This window comes from Puntigrus tetrazona, chromosome 23 (assembly GCF_018831695.1).
Source record: "Puntigrus tetrazona isolate hp1 chromosome 23, ASM1883169v1, whole genome shotgun sequence".
Taxonomy (NCBI): Eukaryota; Metazoa; Chordata; class Actinopteri; order Cypriniformes; family Cyprinidae; genus Puntigrus; species Puntigrus tetrazona.
Window position 1 is genome coordinate 16,522,706 of NC_056721.1, and position 16,831 is coordinate 16,539,536.

General features: G+C 35.7%; 1 protein-coding gene across 1 annotated transcript; it reads left to right on the forward strand.

Moving 5' to 3' along the window:
- The first annotated feature begins 7,166 nt into the window (after positions 1-7,166).
- LOC122329124 (mannan-binding lectin serine protease 2-like) lies at positions 7,167-16,316 on the forward strand. The gene is made up of 11 exons (XM_043225329.1): positions 7,167-7,324; positions 7,442-7,658; positions 8,161-8,338; positions 8,941-9,072; positions 11,901-12,097; positions 13,293-13,440; positions 13,771-13,889; positions 13,973-14,051; positions 14,803-14,925; positions 15,035-15,109; positions 15,341-16,316. Exons 1-11 carry the CDS (start codon positions 7,317-7,319, stop codon positions 16,120-16,122), a joined length of 2,058 nt encoding a protein of 685 aa, XP_043081264.1. The 5' UTR covers positions 7,167-7,316; the 3' UTR covers positions 16,123-16,316.
- The last annotated feature ends 515 nt before the right edge of the window (positions 16,317-16,831 follow it).

The window sequence follows — 16,831 nt, forward strand, 5'->3', positions numbered from 1 at the left end:
TGCAGCTGAATGAGAATTTCATGTCATTTGCTGTAATGAAGTCATCACACTCCAGACACAGACACTCCAAACTACTGAATCCTTGTGATACATCATGGTTAGAATGAGGATAGTTTGTTTCTCTTCCCAGCGGATTGTGAAGTCTGACAAGGCTATTGCATGTCTTAACACCAGACGAGCATGTAAAGCTCCAAATGGGCTATAGACAATACACAAAATTAACATTATTTATCTTCCTAAATAAAATCTAAAATATGTAAATTACCAGTAAAAAAGAAAACTGTTTAACAAAACGCATTCATTACTTTTGAAACCCTTTTTTAAGTTGAAATTATTAAGCATTTGATATTTATTCTGTTATTATAGTTTAAACTAAAACTAAAAGAAAAGCATTAAAAGAATCGCTACTTCGAATAAAACGTTATGTGTGAAATTTTATAAAATTTAATACATATGTAAAAAATATGTAAGGCAACAATGTTAATTTTAATTTAGTTTACCTTGATGCATTAAAATAGTAAATAAAACTAAAAGACAAAAAAACTACATAGAAAATCTGAAACTTTAATCCCATTCAAGATATTAATAAAAACTATAATAATATCACAGTAATAGTGAATTAAGACAGGATTTATATTATCTAAATGGTCTGAAATGAATTAAAATAGTTTTTGTGCAACTAAATTAAGAGAAGGTTCATGATGTTGGATTTTACTTGATTAGCTGAAAAGAAATATTGAGCTAGCTAACAAAACAATATTAGTATGGACTGATCTGTGTGATAAAATGCACAAAGCAATTGGAATATCTCATCATTGTTCACACATTTGAAGAGGAAATCATCCTACAAATGGCTTATAGTCTCTTCATAAGATGGAGTAAGAGAAAGTCTTTTAACACCAACAAAATGGTTGACACAAGTTAAGTGTCAGCAGTGGGGATGCTGTGTGGATAATAATTCAGAGTTATGAAACTTATTTTGCATAAAAAACATTATTTTGAGATAAAGTGTTATATTGTGATGGTCTTTATATGTATTATTAGGAAGGTTTGTTTTTTCATACACAATTTTAAACCTCTCTCTTGCTCCCTTATTACATTTCTGCATGTTTGAGAAACTAAATCTGGGGTGTCAACCAGAAATGTCATGGATAAACACAGGCAGACTCTCTTAATATGTCACTGTAAATAGCACGTGTCAAAGCCTAAATGTAGTAGTTATAGACTTCTTAACTAAAAGCTAAAGTCCTAAAAGCCCACTCCAAACATTACCATATCAAATCCATCACCAGACACTCGTAAACAGCTAAAGACTGTGATTTAGTTTTCATCTTCACTGACATGGCCCTACGGTCCTCATATATCGACAGCTAATCAAGTGATCGGTTGCTACAACATATCCATATCTCATGATTATGAGCGGTGTTGATGTTGTGATAAGGGGTGGAAATAAGAAAGAAAGATAAAGGGGAATGTTTTGATGTGAGGCGAAATGAAAAAACACCATGAGTCTCCAGCTGCAGCTGTATGGCCTTTTAAACAGTACAGCTAATGATAGGGAAATTACTTGTGATAAATCGAGTCTGAATCCCTCCGCACTGAGTTTCGCCCCAATGTCAGATTGCCATTACTCTTTCAATTTAGCCGCTGATGCATCTTTCACAGATTTAAGGCCCCATATGGCCATTTCTGTTCTCTTGAGGGCCTGTGGACGTTTGCCAAATCAGTGGCTCTGACATGCAGCTCTGCACCAATGACGGAGAGTCAGGTGGCAATGACGAGAAATGGTGCCCAGGTGCAGCAATCACACCTTTAGAAAAGAATTCAACTTGACATTAGTTTAACCACAGACTATTGAATAATATCTACCCTGATTACAAACAACAGGACACCCGGTTATCATCAGACACGGAAAACACATCAAAAATGCATTAAGCATGCTCACCACCGTTACAAAGTTGCTTCAAACTTCAAATAAATCCAGTTGTCTGAATTCTCAAAGACTTTGCCTAGTTAGGGAGTATCACCGAGACAGGAACAGATGAGAGGAGGAAAATTACATGCATTCCTGCTTTTTTTTATTTTCCTCAATAGATGTCTGATTACAAATGGCATCATTTTGTAAGAATTCAAATCATCAAATAAAACAGTTCTTTTATAATGCGCGTTTACAAAATAATGAAATATGACCATATTGATCGTATGACCCATTTAAACACTGCTGATTGGCCGTTGTGTTATTGCGCTCAACAGATATGACTGTGATTGACTTCTCTTTGCATTACTTAACATGCGCTCACACAGAAGCACAAGGAGGCGTCTGAAAGCATCATCTAACAAGGAATTAGTGCATCAACACAATGGCTATTCAGCTGTGTTTTAAACTCAGAAAATGTAAAAATTTAATTAGCATACAATTTAATTATACTTTGGTATCAGTTGTTTTTTTAACAAACCTACTAAGAAGAAACAACACAAAAGATTTATTAATTTTAGGAATTTGATTCCACATCTTGGATGAATATTTAGTTTCTGTTCAAGAGTTTTTCTGTTCAAAAGAATCAAAACCATAAATATTTTTCAAAATCTATTTATAGGCCTCAATTATCACCAAACAAGAATATCTGACAACTTCTTAACAGACTTTAAACTCACTCCATTAGTACAGTCAATACTAAGGACTAGTTAGGATATTCAAACAAACAGAGCAAAAGATATAGCATATGATGTTGCATATTTTGGGAAGACAAGTGCACGGATGCTGTGCATGTAAGTATAGTTGTCAGTAATTACACCTGAGTTTTTTTAACCAATATAATGCTATTTAAGTATTGTATTTGTTCTGGATCTTCACCTGTGATGTTTTGATGTTAAGACACTCACAGACCCGACGGCTACTTCTGTTCTGTAAACATCCCAAGTTTCAGTCTACTCACACACACAAACTTTTGACGAGCAATCAGAAAATAATTGGCATGTCAGAAATGGCACATTTTGAGACCCCTGGACAATGCAATGATTACCCCTAGTTTCTGCTTTCTGACACTTGACCCCAAAGGTTCTGCACACACCAATGAATTCTTGGAGAAAATAAGAAATCCTGCTCTAATACAGAAAACCGTGAGGCTACAAAGACTTTTTCTTTTTCTTTGTTTGTCATTTTGTGACACAGTTAAACCATGGGGAAAATGAAATGCTGTGAAACGGATTGTCTTGATTGTAGTAATTTCTTTTTCAAGCTGTGCAACGGAAAGGTGGGTGAAACCATTGATTACCTTGTAAATGCGTGTTTGTAGTTTCAACGGCTTTACAGAAACCATTGAGAGGTGTAAATAACAAAGCTGACAACAGTTATACTTTTTGACATTGTTTCTTGCTTGTATTTTTAGGTCAGCTGAGTGGCATGCACCAGTGTGGAAAAAACAGATTGCAGTGTTAACATAAACATCTGATTTACTCCTCCACGTGATTCATCCTGCTCTTTAAACAAACGTCCAACAGTGTGTTTATGTGAAGTATTGTACAAACTAGTCCTGCAGTGTGTTTAGCTGCAATGGTTGCATTTTTGTGACGTTTCGACAGGTTCAGTCACAGGTGTCATTTTTAACCCTTCTGTTCATTCGGTATTGATCTTGGAAATATATGTTGTGTTCACAGTGCTCCTGTTCCCCATCAAAGTAACAGCGCTGTCTGACTTCTTATCAGGATGCACTTCATTACATATGGTACATCAAGCATTATTGGGCTTTTCAGAAGGAAGGTTCTGAGGCTCTGAATATGCGTATGTAAATATCCTTTTGTTATATCTTCGGATTCTGTGGCAAATTGCTAGCTGTTGCTTGGATGCATGTGCTTGTTTGCGTCAAAGCTGGACCAGAATCTGAGAAAAATAGAAAGCTACACAAAACAGTGTCAATTATTAAAACCAGGGTATAATAGGAGGGAATATTTCTACGGCGGCCTGATAGAATGATGAACTGTTTTAATTATAGTTCACCTAATGCTTTAAGCTGTCCTCAGGGTCGTAGTGCATATTCTGTAACAGAAGATGCAAGTACTTGAAGAATGACTCATCTTTTCAAAATTAACTTCATCTATGCTTATAAAAGGAAGCAAAGTGCTCTAATAAATGGTTTTAGACATGAGCTTAGCGCTTGCTGATGCGCTGACAAGTGTCTGGTCTCTGACGTAGAGTCACTTATGAGTAAATAAATGTGTAGTGATTGTCTGATTCACTGAAAACGGTTGTCGTCAATAGCACCGATTGGCGCTGTCTAAACATTTATTTCATATTTCATTATTAGCAAATGTACAGATGGGATTTCGTGAATTCCATTTACAGCACTTGAGGATTTGTTTAGTTTGAAATGCACAGCACATAGTTTGGAAAAATGTTTTATGTGTCTAAAGGAAGCCAGGTCTGAATTAGTTAAATGTTATATTAAGTTAACATTAGGCTGGTTAGTACCGGCCAGTTTGACTGTGATAGTAGATGCTGTAAATATACCATCTGCGCAAAATAAATAGCAAATTATTTATAAAAAGTTTTATTAGTACAGCTGATCAGGGCCATCGCTAGTGGGGTAAAAGTTGGTGACAATTATAGGGGCCACGTCTGTGGGGACCCCAGCGATTTCAACCGACTGACCCAAGATGCTCAGGCGAAAAGATGCTCAGGGCAGTTGACAGGCCACTGTTGAGCGTCTTTACAAAAGGTTATCGATTGCATGTGTTTTTAAGCCTTGCTAATTTATACATTCAAAGAGTTGGAAGCGTACAAGCACAAAATGCGAAAGAACACAACTGAGTACACAGACAGCCACCTCTCACAGACAGCACACAAACACCAAACCGAGCTCTCTTCTTGTCCACCTGAACCTGAATTAACAAATATACCTCACTAGTTTAAACATACAAACACAAAAGACTCAGAATGCTTAATTTACACCCGCATGTTGTGTTCTATACAGCTCACAATTTTTGAGTTTTGCTTTTTGCTCATGAACTGACAAATGTACATACAATATTATGACAAAATACCAGTCTTGTTGAGAATCCTCAAAGAAAAAACTTTTGGTTGCATCCTAAGAGGATGTAAACAGTTGAGAAAGAAATTGGATGTGGATGTACCTAATACACTTAATTTACTAGCCGATGTCTTCAATTTTAATCATTGCTCATTGCTTAATTACTTTGAAGTTTTAAATTTTGATTAAAATTTTTTATTAAATCTTACCTAAAATTGCCTAAAAAAAAAAAAAGTGTGTGTGTGCCTTATATAATTATATTTTCATTGTATATTAATTACTGCATTAAATCATTTTAACGCACCCTTTTGGTTTGTTTGATTTGTGAACTTATGGTTCATTTGGAAAAAAGCCCATTTAATATAATAGTTGCTCTTTAATTTTTTCAGTTTGCATTAAAAAGTCTTAAATCTTTTTTTTCTCTAAAACATGCAGATATCAAGATGCCTTCAGAGGTTTCCAGTCCCTCAAGAGATTTTGATTATCTTCTTCAAAAATCATTTCAGCTGTGTCCTAACAACCTGTGACCTCTCAAGCAGGCATGATGACAGAGGTCAGTGCATTACACCTGACAGACACAATCAGCATGGGTATGCGCAGCTGGAAATTACCATTGCCGTTTATGAGGATAATTATTGTAATCTCCTCATACATCAAGCATTACTAGCGTAGTGTATTGGAAATGAGGGGTCTATTATAAGCTTGCTTATGGAACATTTGTCGCTTTATTCATTCTGTCTCTCTCTCCCTGTTCTCTTTTTCTCTCTCTCTCTTTTTAAATCATTAAATAACCATCTCATTCTGTGCCAAAAGGTTTAAATGAAAGGGACTGTAGCATTACAAAGGCATTTCAAATTAATTCTGCTCTCAAGGTAATTGGCACATGCGATGGCGACAGGCTTTCAGTGTCACCTGTTGTTTTTATCACAAACATCTGCCTGTGGCACATCGCAGTTCATATATCTGAAAATGTCATAGAGCTGTAAATACTTTTCCATATTAGTGTGACTATTCTACTTTTGTCTACTCTTAGTCATTATCACAACACAGCCAAAAGTGATCAACAATTGGTGTCAGAAAAGTAATTTTATAATAATTTCCGCCTATTTTTCAGCAGTTAAGGTCCTTGCATTCTCAGTGCGGAATTTTCGTATGTGGTTTTTTTCTGTATTCATTATCCTTTCTTATCAAAAAGCTTGCTATGGATGTGAAAACGCATTCCTATTCTTTTTAAAAACTGACTAAAATTTCCGAAGGCAGTGTATAAAGGTTGTTGCACACTAAGTCCAAAATTCCTGTCCAAACACACTGTTTACAAACTTTCATCTATCGTAAAGAAAATTCATATTTGATTTTCTGTTTTCTCATCCATAAAAAGCATTTTAAAAAAAAATACAATTTGAGACTGCGATGACAGTAAACATGATCAACAACATGTGAGTTTTAGTAAATCTATTCGTTAATATCCAAAATGCACTATTGGGCTCTGAGATCACTATAGTAAAAATTCTATTCTGCAAATTTCTAATTTAACATGTACACACTAGTCAAAATTTTAAGTGTATCCAAATCAAGATGTATTTTCTTCAAAGTTGTCCTAAAACCCAAATCTTTGTCAACATTTGAAGTGGTTTAAAAAAATGCATTACATTGTGTGTTTTATTAGACCTTGGAACGTTCTATATTTTCAAATGTACATACACTTTTAAAAACCTTTGAAAGCCTTTATTTATGCTTTATTTGTTAGTAGTAGGATTTATGATTTGTAGGACTGTTTTTCTTTTAACAAACCAAAGTTTGTGAGTGCATGTACACACACATACAAAAAAATCAATTATTGACAACTGGTCAGAAAGGCACATTGCAAAAGCAAGAGTTCATTTGTTGTCAATCACTTTGATTTACTGTCAGTTAATTCTGACTTTTATAGTGAACATAAATGCCAGGATTAATGAAATGTTTAATATTCTTGGTCTAAATGTAATTAGTTATTTCTTTTTATTTTATGTAGTACTGTAAATCTAGTGTTTAAGGAGAACAAAGGAGATGTCAAACATGATGACAAAGGTTAACTTCTCTACTGATATGTCTTTAATTCAATAGCTGATACTGACACTTTACAGAGTAGACTGTGATGAAAACCAAAAGCACTGTTGTTGTTCAGTGCTGTGTTTACACGGAGCCATTTATTCAGCTAGTTCATTAACCTGGAGGACATTAGAGTTCCGCAGAGGTGATTGGGACATTTTTTGTGTGTGTGTGAGAAGAACTGACTGGCATTCTGGGATAATGAACAGGTATGCAAAGTGTTCAAATGTATTCAATGTAGGGTGGGAACAGTTGTTTCGGTTTAATGTGTTGGGATTGTGAAAGCTTCAATACGTTATCACCTTTTTGTTTTGCTGCTGTTTTAGAGTATCTTTGGCATTCGTCACCCTGCTTCCATTAGCATTTGGCTCAGAGCTGACAGGACTATTTGGAAGCTTCACCTCACCAAACTTCCCGAATGCCTATCCTAACAACCAGCGTATGGTGTGGAATATCACAGGACCAGAGGGACACAGATTACGCCTCTACTTTACATATTTTAGCCTGGAGCCTTCTCATCGCTGCGAATATGACTACGTTCAGGTTAGATCCATATCTTCAACTGAGCTTTAAACATGGGTTACTGGTCTAGATTGGACTTCATATTTCCAATATTTTGGATATTAATTAAATAAAAGTTTGGGTATCCTTACCAATGCAAATCCATGTCAGACTTAAATCAGGAATGTGGTAGATGACGGAATGAAATGTTTAACCTTAGTAGTAATGTTCAGTCCTTTGCAGATTAAAATAATTCCTCATGAGAGCCTATAATCATTTAAATCAGCATCGCTTATGTAAATACATATATTTTCTTGATCCATAAGTTCACAAAAAATGTAAATTTAGGATTAGAGCTTTATCATTAAACTGCACCATTTACCAGATTATTTCAGAATACTTACTTTAATTTAACCTCTCTATCATTAAATGAAATGCACAATAATTCCTAATGAAGTTCCTAGCATGGTAATTATGCTTGTTATATGAAATACAGGGTACAAATTTGTGCTTGTAGTAATTGCTACTTGCTGAAACTTTCCAGGTGTTCTCAGAAGGAAATGACACAGTACGGTTCTGTGGTGAGGCAGAGAAAAATTACGGTGATGCGCCCAAAAACACCGTCATCTATTCAGCCGCCAACACCATGTCCGTGCTCTTCAGATCAGATTACTCCAATGAGGACCGATTCACAGGCTTCCAGGCATTTTTTTCTGCCGAAGGTGATGGAAACAATGGATTTACAGCATGACTGTCTCTCCACTGTCTCTCTCATGGCATAATTTGTTTCTCTCTTTTGCTGTCACCTCTTGCTGTAAAGGCTAAAGTTTAAACTAGATATAAAATGAATACAACTAATTTGGTATTTAAAAAATTGAATATTTACCATTTAGCTATATATATATACAGTATATATGGGTTTGGTGAACACAGGGATAAAAAGTACCCCATGTGTACAATGAAATATACTTCTGTATTTTTTGATGTTGTGGTCCTATATTACTGCTGGAGGTATTGGACGTATTGTTTAGACACGTGGCTTCATGGATTTGATCAAATACCAACAGATAAAAACCAAGCTTCTGCTATGGCCAGTCCTCTGACTATATTCTAGTCCTCTGACCTTTCACAGCCTTCTCTGATCATATTTACCAAGGGTGCCAATATTTTTGTTCATGACTGTGTGTGTGTGTGTGTGTGTGTGTGTGTGTGTGTGTGTGTGTGTGTGTGTGTGTGCGTGTGTGTGTGTATGTTCTTTTTTTTGGAATCCCAATTCCATGTAAGTGAGAATTGTTGATAAACGGCCTCTCTTTACTCTTTACAGACATTGATGAGTGCCTGACCACTGTGGATGGAGAGCCTGTGTGTGACCATAATTGCCATAATTATGTGGGGGGCCTTTACTGCACTTGCAGATTGGGATACCAACTCCATGATGATAAGAGACATTGCCCTGGTAAGATACCAGATACCAGAACAGATGAAACCCCTGGATTGTAGATTGATTATAAAATGCATGAGACATCATATAATATGCTGTACGTGTTAATTTTCACAAAAAAAGCTAGTTACTACAAATGCACTACAAATATCATGTTGAGCACTGCAACACAGTAGAAATTACTTTTTGGTTTTTGATAGTCCATCAATAATTTCTGTGCATAGCTGCACACTGACTGCCTATGTATTTCCACTACAACTGTTGTTTTCTCACATAATAAAGTGTGGTAGTAAGACGTCTATCACAAATAATTATAGTATTATATAGTTTATTAAACCATAACATTTAAGCAAGTGCTTTAAATACCCTTAGAGTTGCTTTTGTCTCAATTTGTAACATTTCAAGATTTAATTTTGTGTTACTTTTCTCACATTTTTTGCAACCATCAGAAACTGTTACGGTCACTGAAGCTACGCAGAAAAGAAATTCCTCAAAGATACTGGTTAATCGATTGATAAAACCTCTTTGATTGTACAACGAAAGCTCTCTCACAGGGATAGTTCACAATTTTGTCATTGCATCATCCTCATTTTGTTCCAAACTTGTATGACTTTATTTCTGAACACAAAAGAAGAACATTAAAAATGTGCATACAATAAAAAGCTTTAATTGTATGAATAAAAAAAATGTATGTTTCACACAGAAAGAATTAGAAAAACAAGAGACGCGTAATCTTAAAGCATAATCTTTATAAAGCAACCTTGGTAAATACTGATAAATATATACAGACTTATGCTGTAGTAGTGACTCTTGTACATCATGTTTTGAAAATGGCAGTCGCAGCAGCAGGCTGGGAAGCCACGGCTCACCACACACTATCTATCAGCCCTGTCAACAGCTCTTGATTGAGCTAGCATAGCCTATAATCGAGCAGGAAATAGAGTCACCAAATAGAGGTTTGTTATATCATTGATAGGGTGGCCACAACTAACTGCATGGCATTTTTCGATATAAGCAAGGTTTGCGTAGGGTTTCGAATAGACAAATTTACATTTTCGACTTCCCCTCAGGTTGTGAAAACTTTTGGCAGAAATGGATTAGTCCCAAAAACCTGCTCTCATTTAAAGTGCTAATGTTTACTGCGGTTTTGGACAGCGCTAACTGGCTTTGGCCTGAAGCTTGTTTCAGCAGCAGACTGATGATACAGTGGGCAGCGTCTGCCTGTATAAAGCAGTTGATCTCTGTCACTCTAAGCGAGTCCAGGTTAATTACCATTGGTTCCTGAGGGAACAGTATTACAGGGATCAGTTGAAAATTGATACCTGTTTCAAGCTGTATACTGTGTTAATGGTGGGTAATTAATCACAATTACCAACCCAGACGTGCCTCTTAATTGTTTTTTCTTTGCTAATGGGGAAGATAGAGACATCACATCACATTGCGCAGAAAGGGAGACAGAAACAATGACTTGTGTCTGAATCATTTAATCATATGAATTATTAGACCTTTGCTCTACTTTGCTGAAATTTCCCATTTATAGCAATTATTTGCAGCATCTGCACTTGCTGGGGTCCATTTATTAAATTAATAGTTTGGCCAAAAATAAAAATTCGGTCCTCGTTTACTCAACCTGGTTGTTCCAAACTTGTATGGCTTTCTCTCTTTGGTGGATCACAGAAGGATAAATGTGATCTAAATGTGATTTATAATTCTGAAATCATTTAATAGCTTTGTGTGAGGAAATCTTCCCATCCAGTAAGCTGTTTACTACTAGATAATTGAGTCAGTGAGACAATTCTTAAGTCATTTAGACTGAATCAAATGATTTGTTTAAAAAATGATTTGGTCCTTGTTGCTTATATATGTCAAGAGTTTTCATGAACAAATATATTTCTTTTATAATAAAGTATTATTTTGAAACTTTTGTACGTTTGCATCCTTTAAAGCCAGTAGAGCATTGTACTAGTAAGGTCAAGGGTTCAATTGCCGGGGAGTAAGAGAACTAATTAAATGTGTACCTTAAAGCCAGGGTAAATGGATTTGGATGAAAGCATCTGATAAATGCTTAAATGCAAAAATAAATACATAACTTAGCTTAAAAGTTCAGATCCCCAATCTTTTGTGTAAAAAAAGTCACTCAAATAGGTTTGCAGCAACCTGATGTTGATGATGGCATTTTCATTTTGGGGTGAACTATTCCAATATTCATAGACATGGGAATAAATAAGAAGGCGCAATTGAATATGTATGTATTTAAATTAGTACCGGTTGATTTTTTTTTTATCATAATTGGACAAATATCAAAACATGAATCTTCAATACATCTGATAATACACAGTTTAGTTGGTAATAGCATGCAGTGAATATAAACAGCAATAATCTGAATCCTTGCGATTCATGCATCAAAAGTAGTTAGTAATGGAGTAAAGATGTTTATTTATTTGCTGTGTCTTTTCACACATCATTCATTAATATCAATAGCATAAATGCTAAAATAATAGCAACCTGAATTTACTACATGAAAATTGCGCTGCAGTAACCTTTTCAATATCTGACAACTATTTCTAGCTGTTTGCATTTGCCTAAGTATAATTGCAATACACGTAATGTTTGTAACTGTTCATAAATGTCACTCTGAAAGTAGTGACGAAAAGCCATTTCTGTGGCCATTTTACAGGTGGAAAGGTTTATTTACTTCTGAGCGTCCCAAATCAATGTTGCAATTTCCTGCGGCCCTCAGTGTTAAATGTGCCATGGATAGTTGTCTGTTAACCATATGTGTGTGTGTTTGCTTTTGACGATTCCCAGTGGGTGTGAAAATGCTTTTTTTTTTTTCGCTGTAGCTGAGTGTAGTGGGCAGGTGTTTCAGAAGAGGTCAGGAGAACTGAGCAGTCCAGAGTACCCAGGTGTTTACCCCAAGATGAGCCAGTGTGATTACACTATCAGTTTGATGGAAGGCTTCCAAGTGACCCTCGACTTTCAGGACATATTTGATGTGGAGGCTCATCCTGAAATCCACTGCCCTTATGACATCCTCAAGGTTGGTTATTTCACAATCAACAAGCACCGACAGCACTAAAGCTACGATGGTAGTTCAAACCTAAAACAACAACCATAATAGTATGTGTGTGCACATGTGTCACTTTAATGGGGTCCTTTGGGAACTCTGACTAGAGATTTAAGAGTTAGCCAAGCTTTATGAGGAGAATTTAGAGACAGACTTTGCATGATTTAGTTTACATTATATGGAAAAGTTCACCCAAAATTGCCAATTCTTTTATTATTTAAAAAAATACTTACTAAAATACTACTAAAAACTGACTAACCTATGATGTTTTTCTTTTGTAACTTTTTCTCAGTTATGGTTACGAACATGCCTGAAAAGTGTCAACACACTGATGATGATATGATTATAATTTTTGCAAGTCAATTGGATTTTAGTTGTTAAAGGCGGCTGCATGAACCTAAAATGATCATTTCTGACCTTCAGGAAATCACGCAGAAGAAGCGCTTTTCATATACCTAATACTGCTAATATATTAAAAATGGTTATATAATAGAGTTAACATAGTTAATCATATGTTCTAATGCTTTTTGCAGTGGCTGAGAGGTATTCATCCAAAAGATTTGCTACTTTTAAAAAAAAATTTAATAGTGTGATTTTTGTGTGACCCCCCCAGATTTTAAACATAATATGTTAATATGTTTAACAATGTATGTTTACTAGAATCCCATATATATACTGAGCTTAAGAAAGTACTGTTTGAAGAGAGATATAATATGCCTTCTAGTGTCCTTGTTGGGTGTTAAGAAAGATTGATTTTAGAGTGGTTTACACACATAAGATTGGCTCTCCATGAAAATAAGCTTGATAAGTGTTTAAGAGTGTTTACTTTCAGCACAGATTTTTATACTCTGCATCAAAGCTCATTTGATTTTAATGACTAAATCTAATCCCTTTTTATGCCGTTTAACAGCTTGTTATATCGCTGCGGTCTTTCAGTTTAGCTTTTTTTTCCTTCCCCTCGCTGCCTATGGTCTTCTCAGCACTGGTGTTAAGTGTCAGACTACTCCACTAATCACTGACCTGAAGGCTGTTGAATACATAATGTATGCTCTCTCATGGCCTCCACAACCACCTATTATTTCTCCTCACCCTCCCACCTCCCAAGAGACTTGTTTATCCGTTGCCATTCGTATGCACTGACAATTCAAACTGTTTTGTTTTGTTGCAGATCACAGCAGGTGGAAGGGAGTACGGCCCATTTTGTGGCAAGACCCCACCAAGAAAAATAGAGACGGGAACTCACAAAGTGCATGTGACCTTCCGCTCTGACCACTCGGGGAAAAATAAAGGCTGGAAGATCAAGTATACCAGCACAGGTATTTACTACAGCCTTTTCCCTTCCGTTATTTGATAATTAAAAAGTAAGAAAAACTACATTACACATTTTTCTGCAAAGAAATCTCCGCCAATTGGAGTATGACAAACAAGTCAAATGAACTCCACTCCAGCACGGTGTTGAGAAAAAATGATGAATAATGTGAAACCTACAGATTTTTTTTTTTTATTTGAGCAGGGATTCAGATCTGATGGCTGTTTGAAAAGACATTTTCTACTTAATGCATTACGAATAACATTTAAACGACAAATCAATGGGCTGTAGCCTGTTTCCAGGATGTATGTTTTCATTGCCAGTGTTGCTCTCGTAGCCCAGCCATGTCCAAACCCTGTGGCTCCTCAACATGGAAGCATTCAACCCCAGCAGTCTCAGTACATCATGACGGACACTTTCAATGTCACGTGTGATCTGGGCTATGAGTTAATTCTGGTAACCTTTTACTTTCTCGAAGATTTAAGAAAAGAGGCTCGTATGCTATTTATGGACTTAAAAGTGACTTTTTGTGCCTTTAGGGGGAAGAAGCGTTGCCCTTTTATCAAGCCACATGCCTGAAGGGTGGATTTTGGAATGGACCGATGCCTCGCTGCACCAGTAAGTTGTTCAACAATCCCAGATAAGCATGAAGTGTGTATAATCATCAATGGGGGTTTACTTACGTACCAAAGAGGAGGTACGTTTTCAAACCTGAGGTGTTATTTCAGGCTGAAGTGAGGGAAATTCTTACTGCAAACTCAAAATAATTCTGTGATGAAATAGTGATGAAACTTAGCATAGGAAAAATAAATTCACATCTGTACAGTACAATACAGGAGAAGAAGGTTATGTGACTTGTTTTTAGATTAATACATTTTTATCTCATTGGTAGACAGTTTTAGATGTGCATGTATGTATTTATTTAAATTAGCCTTTTTTATGTACTTTTGAAAGGGAAAATGGGCTTAAACATTGATGATTAAATTGTAGATTCATAAAAATACAGGAGTGTGCAAAAAATGGTCTAGGACTGACATATAAGATATTTTGGATGTGAAAATTCAAAATTTTATGTTGACATGCTGCATTGCGAATATCAGTTGACTCAGTTAAATTATATGAAATGATTTTCAATGCAACGATCAACATAATAGTGTACAAGGTTAAAAGTGTTCAAATATGAAAAATAATAGAAAGAATTAAAAAAAGAAAGATAAATAGATTAAATTCAAAATGAAAATGACATTAACTGTAAACTCAATTTTACCAGAATTTAACAGAATTTTTATTATTGTTATTACTCAAAATTCTGATATGCTTAGGTTCTGCCAACATTGTCTATAAACTGTATCAATGACCTCTCTTTCAGTTGTTGATTGTGGAGATCCTGCAGAAGTGAATAATGCAAGTGTGAAATTCACCACAACCACGTATAAATCAGTGATCAAGTATTCATGCGATGAATTTTACACAGTGAAGGAAGGAACAAATGGTAATGGGCAAATTGTAGTGCTTGAATAGCAACGCATTGTACAACAGATCTATTGTCACTTGATTTTTACAGTACTGAGAAGCATTCATTTTTATTTCTCTGAGATTAGGAGTATATACATGTGCACACGACGGCTACTGGAGAGATGACCTGGGTGGAAAAATACTCCAGATATGTTCACCCAGTGAGTTCAATGCATACGGCTTATCCGTTTTATTTACACTACACTTTATGTTTTATTATAAAACTTCGAAAATGGACAAAAAAGGTTAAGAATTATTAACTTTCACGCTAAAATGTAAACTTTTTTTTTTTACATGTAGTTTATATGAGTGTCATGTCTTTGTTAGATTGTCATATGTGAAAAAAATTAAAAAGGAAGAAAAAACTTGATTTGGTGCTTGCTGTGTTTCAGTCTGTGGCCAGCCTGACGCCAAGCTGTCCAAGGTGATTGGTGGGGAGAATGCGGAAAAGAACGAGATTCCCTGGCAGGTCATGATACGTATGGGCCAACGGTTCATCGGTGGAGCTTCTCTTGTTTCTGACAACTGGGTCCTTACTGCTGCTCATGTTCTGAAAAGCTACACAGATACTTCCAACCTCCAGCTGAAGATGGGCATAGTCAAACAACAAGACTCCGAGGCTATAGTTGGCATTCCGGAGAAAATCTTCATTCACCCTCAGTACCATCACGATAATATTAACTTCAACCATGACATTGCCCTGATTAAACTGGAGCATAAGGTACCTGTCAGTAAAGCCGTCATGCCTGTGTGTTTGCCTGGGATTGAAGAGCGGTTTGTTTTGAAGGCTAATAACGTCGGGAAGGTGTCTGGATGGGGTGTGTCAAATGTAAACAGACCTGCGTTATATTCCAATAATCTCCAGTACGTGCTTTTACCCGTCGTTGATTTTGAGGACTGTAAGGCTAAATATGACGCCACAGTGACAGCTAAAGGGAAACTAGTAGTGACAGAAAACATGATTTGTGCTGGGACTTCTGATGGAGGAAAAGACTCCTGTCAGGGTGACAGTGGAGGGCCTTATGCGTTTTTTGACACACAGAGTAAAAGCTGGTTCATAGGCGGTATTGTGTCATGGGGTCACGGATGTGCCCAGCCTGGGTATTATGGGGTTTATACTAAAGTGGGCAGTTATCGCTCATGGATTGAAGAAATCATGTCCAAAAACAGTTGAACAGTGTTGAGATGTTTGACTTTGATATGAATTATTGACCACATTATCTTGACCAAAACAGCTTTGCAAGTAAGACACATTTTTTCTGTTGTTGTTTTATTCATCCTTTTTTTGTGCAGCATTTTGGTTGGCATTTGCTGGTTTTAGATGTGCTATATAAATAAAGTATAGGCACGCTATTTTCCAAAGATTTATTTTTGGCATTTTTGACTTTATTATGATAAGTTATGATAAGATAGACGATAGGAAGCAGCCCACAAGGATATCTTCGCCAATACATCATATATATATATACATATATAAATTTACTTTCATATATTTTGCAAATCTTTCATTCAAAATTTATAATGTCAAAACATTAGCACTAGTTTTCTATCCAACAGAAACATATAATCAACAAACAAAATACTGTAAAACACTTGATCACAAAATGTCATTTAAAGTATATTTATTAGGTTACATTCAAAAATCGAATTGAATGGTTCTGAATGCGGTGTAGCAATATGTCGATTTACATTTCAGAAACTAACATTTCTAGTGGAAAGATGTCACTTAATGAGTTTGCTTGAATGAAAGCTAAGGTAGTTTCCTAAAAAACTGAGATGACAGCAGGTATATTATATTATATTAAATTAATTCTTAATTATTTTCTGTAGTCAAAGAATGAAATAATCAATTTCTTACCCAGAGTTACTGGTTTCATTTTCAT

What these genes read in the sequence shown, in the direction of transcription:
- LOC122329124 (XM_043225329.1), top strand. An exon ending in TGATAAGAGACATTGCCCTG is followed by an intron (nt 9,073 to 11,900) that starts GTAAGATACCAG and finishes TTTTCGCTGTAG; the next exon opens with CTGAGTGTAGTGGGCAGGTG. An exon ending in GCCCTTATGACATCCTCAAG is followed by an intron (nt 12,098 to 13,292) that starts GTTGGTTATTTC and finishes GTTTTGTTGCAG; the next exon opens with ATCACAGCAGGTGGAAGGGA.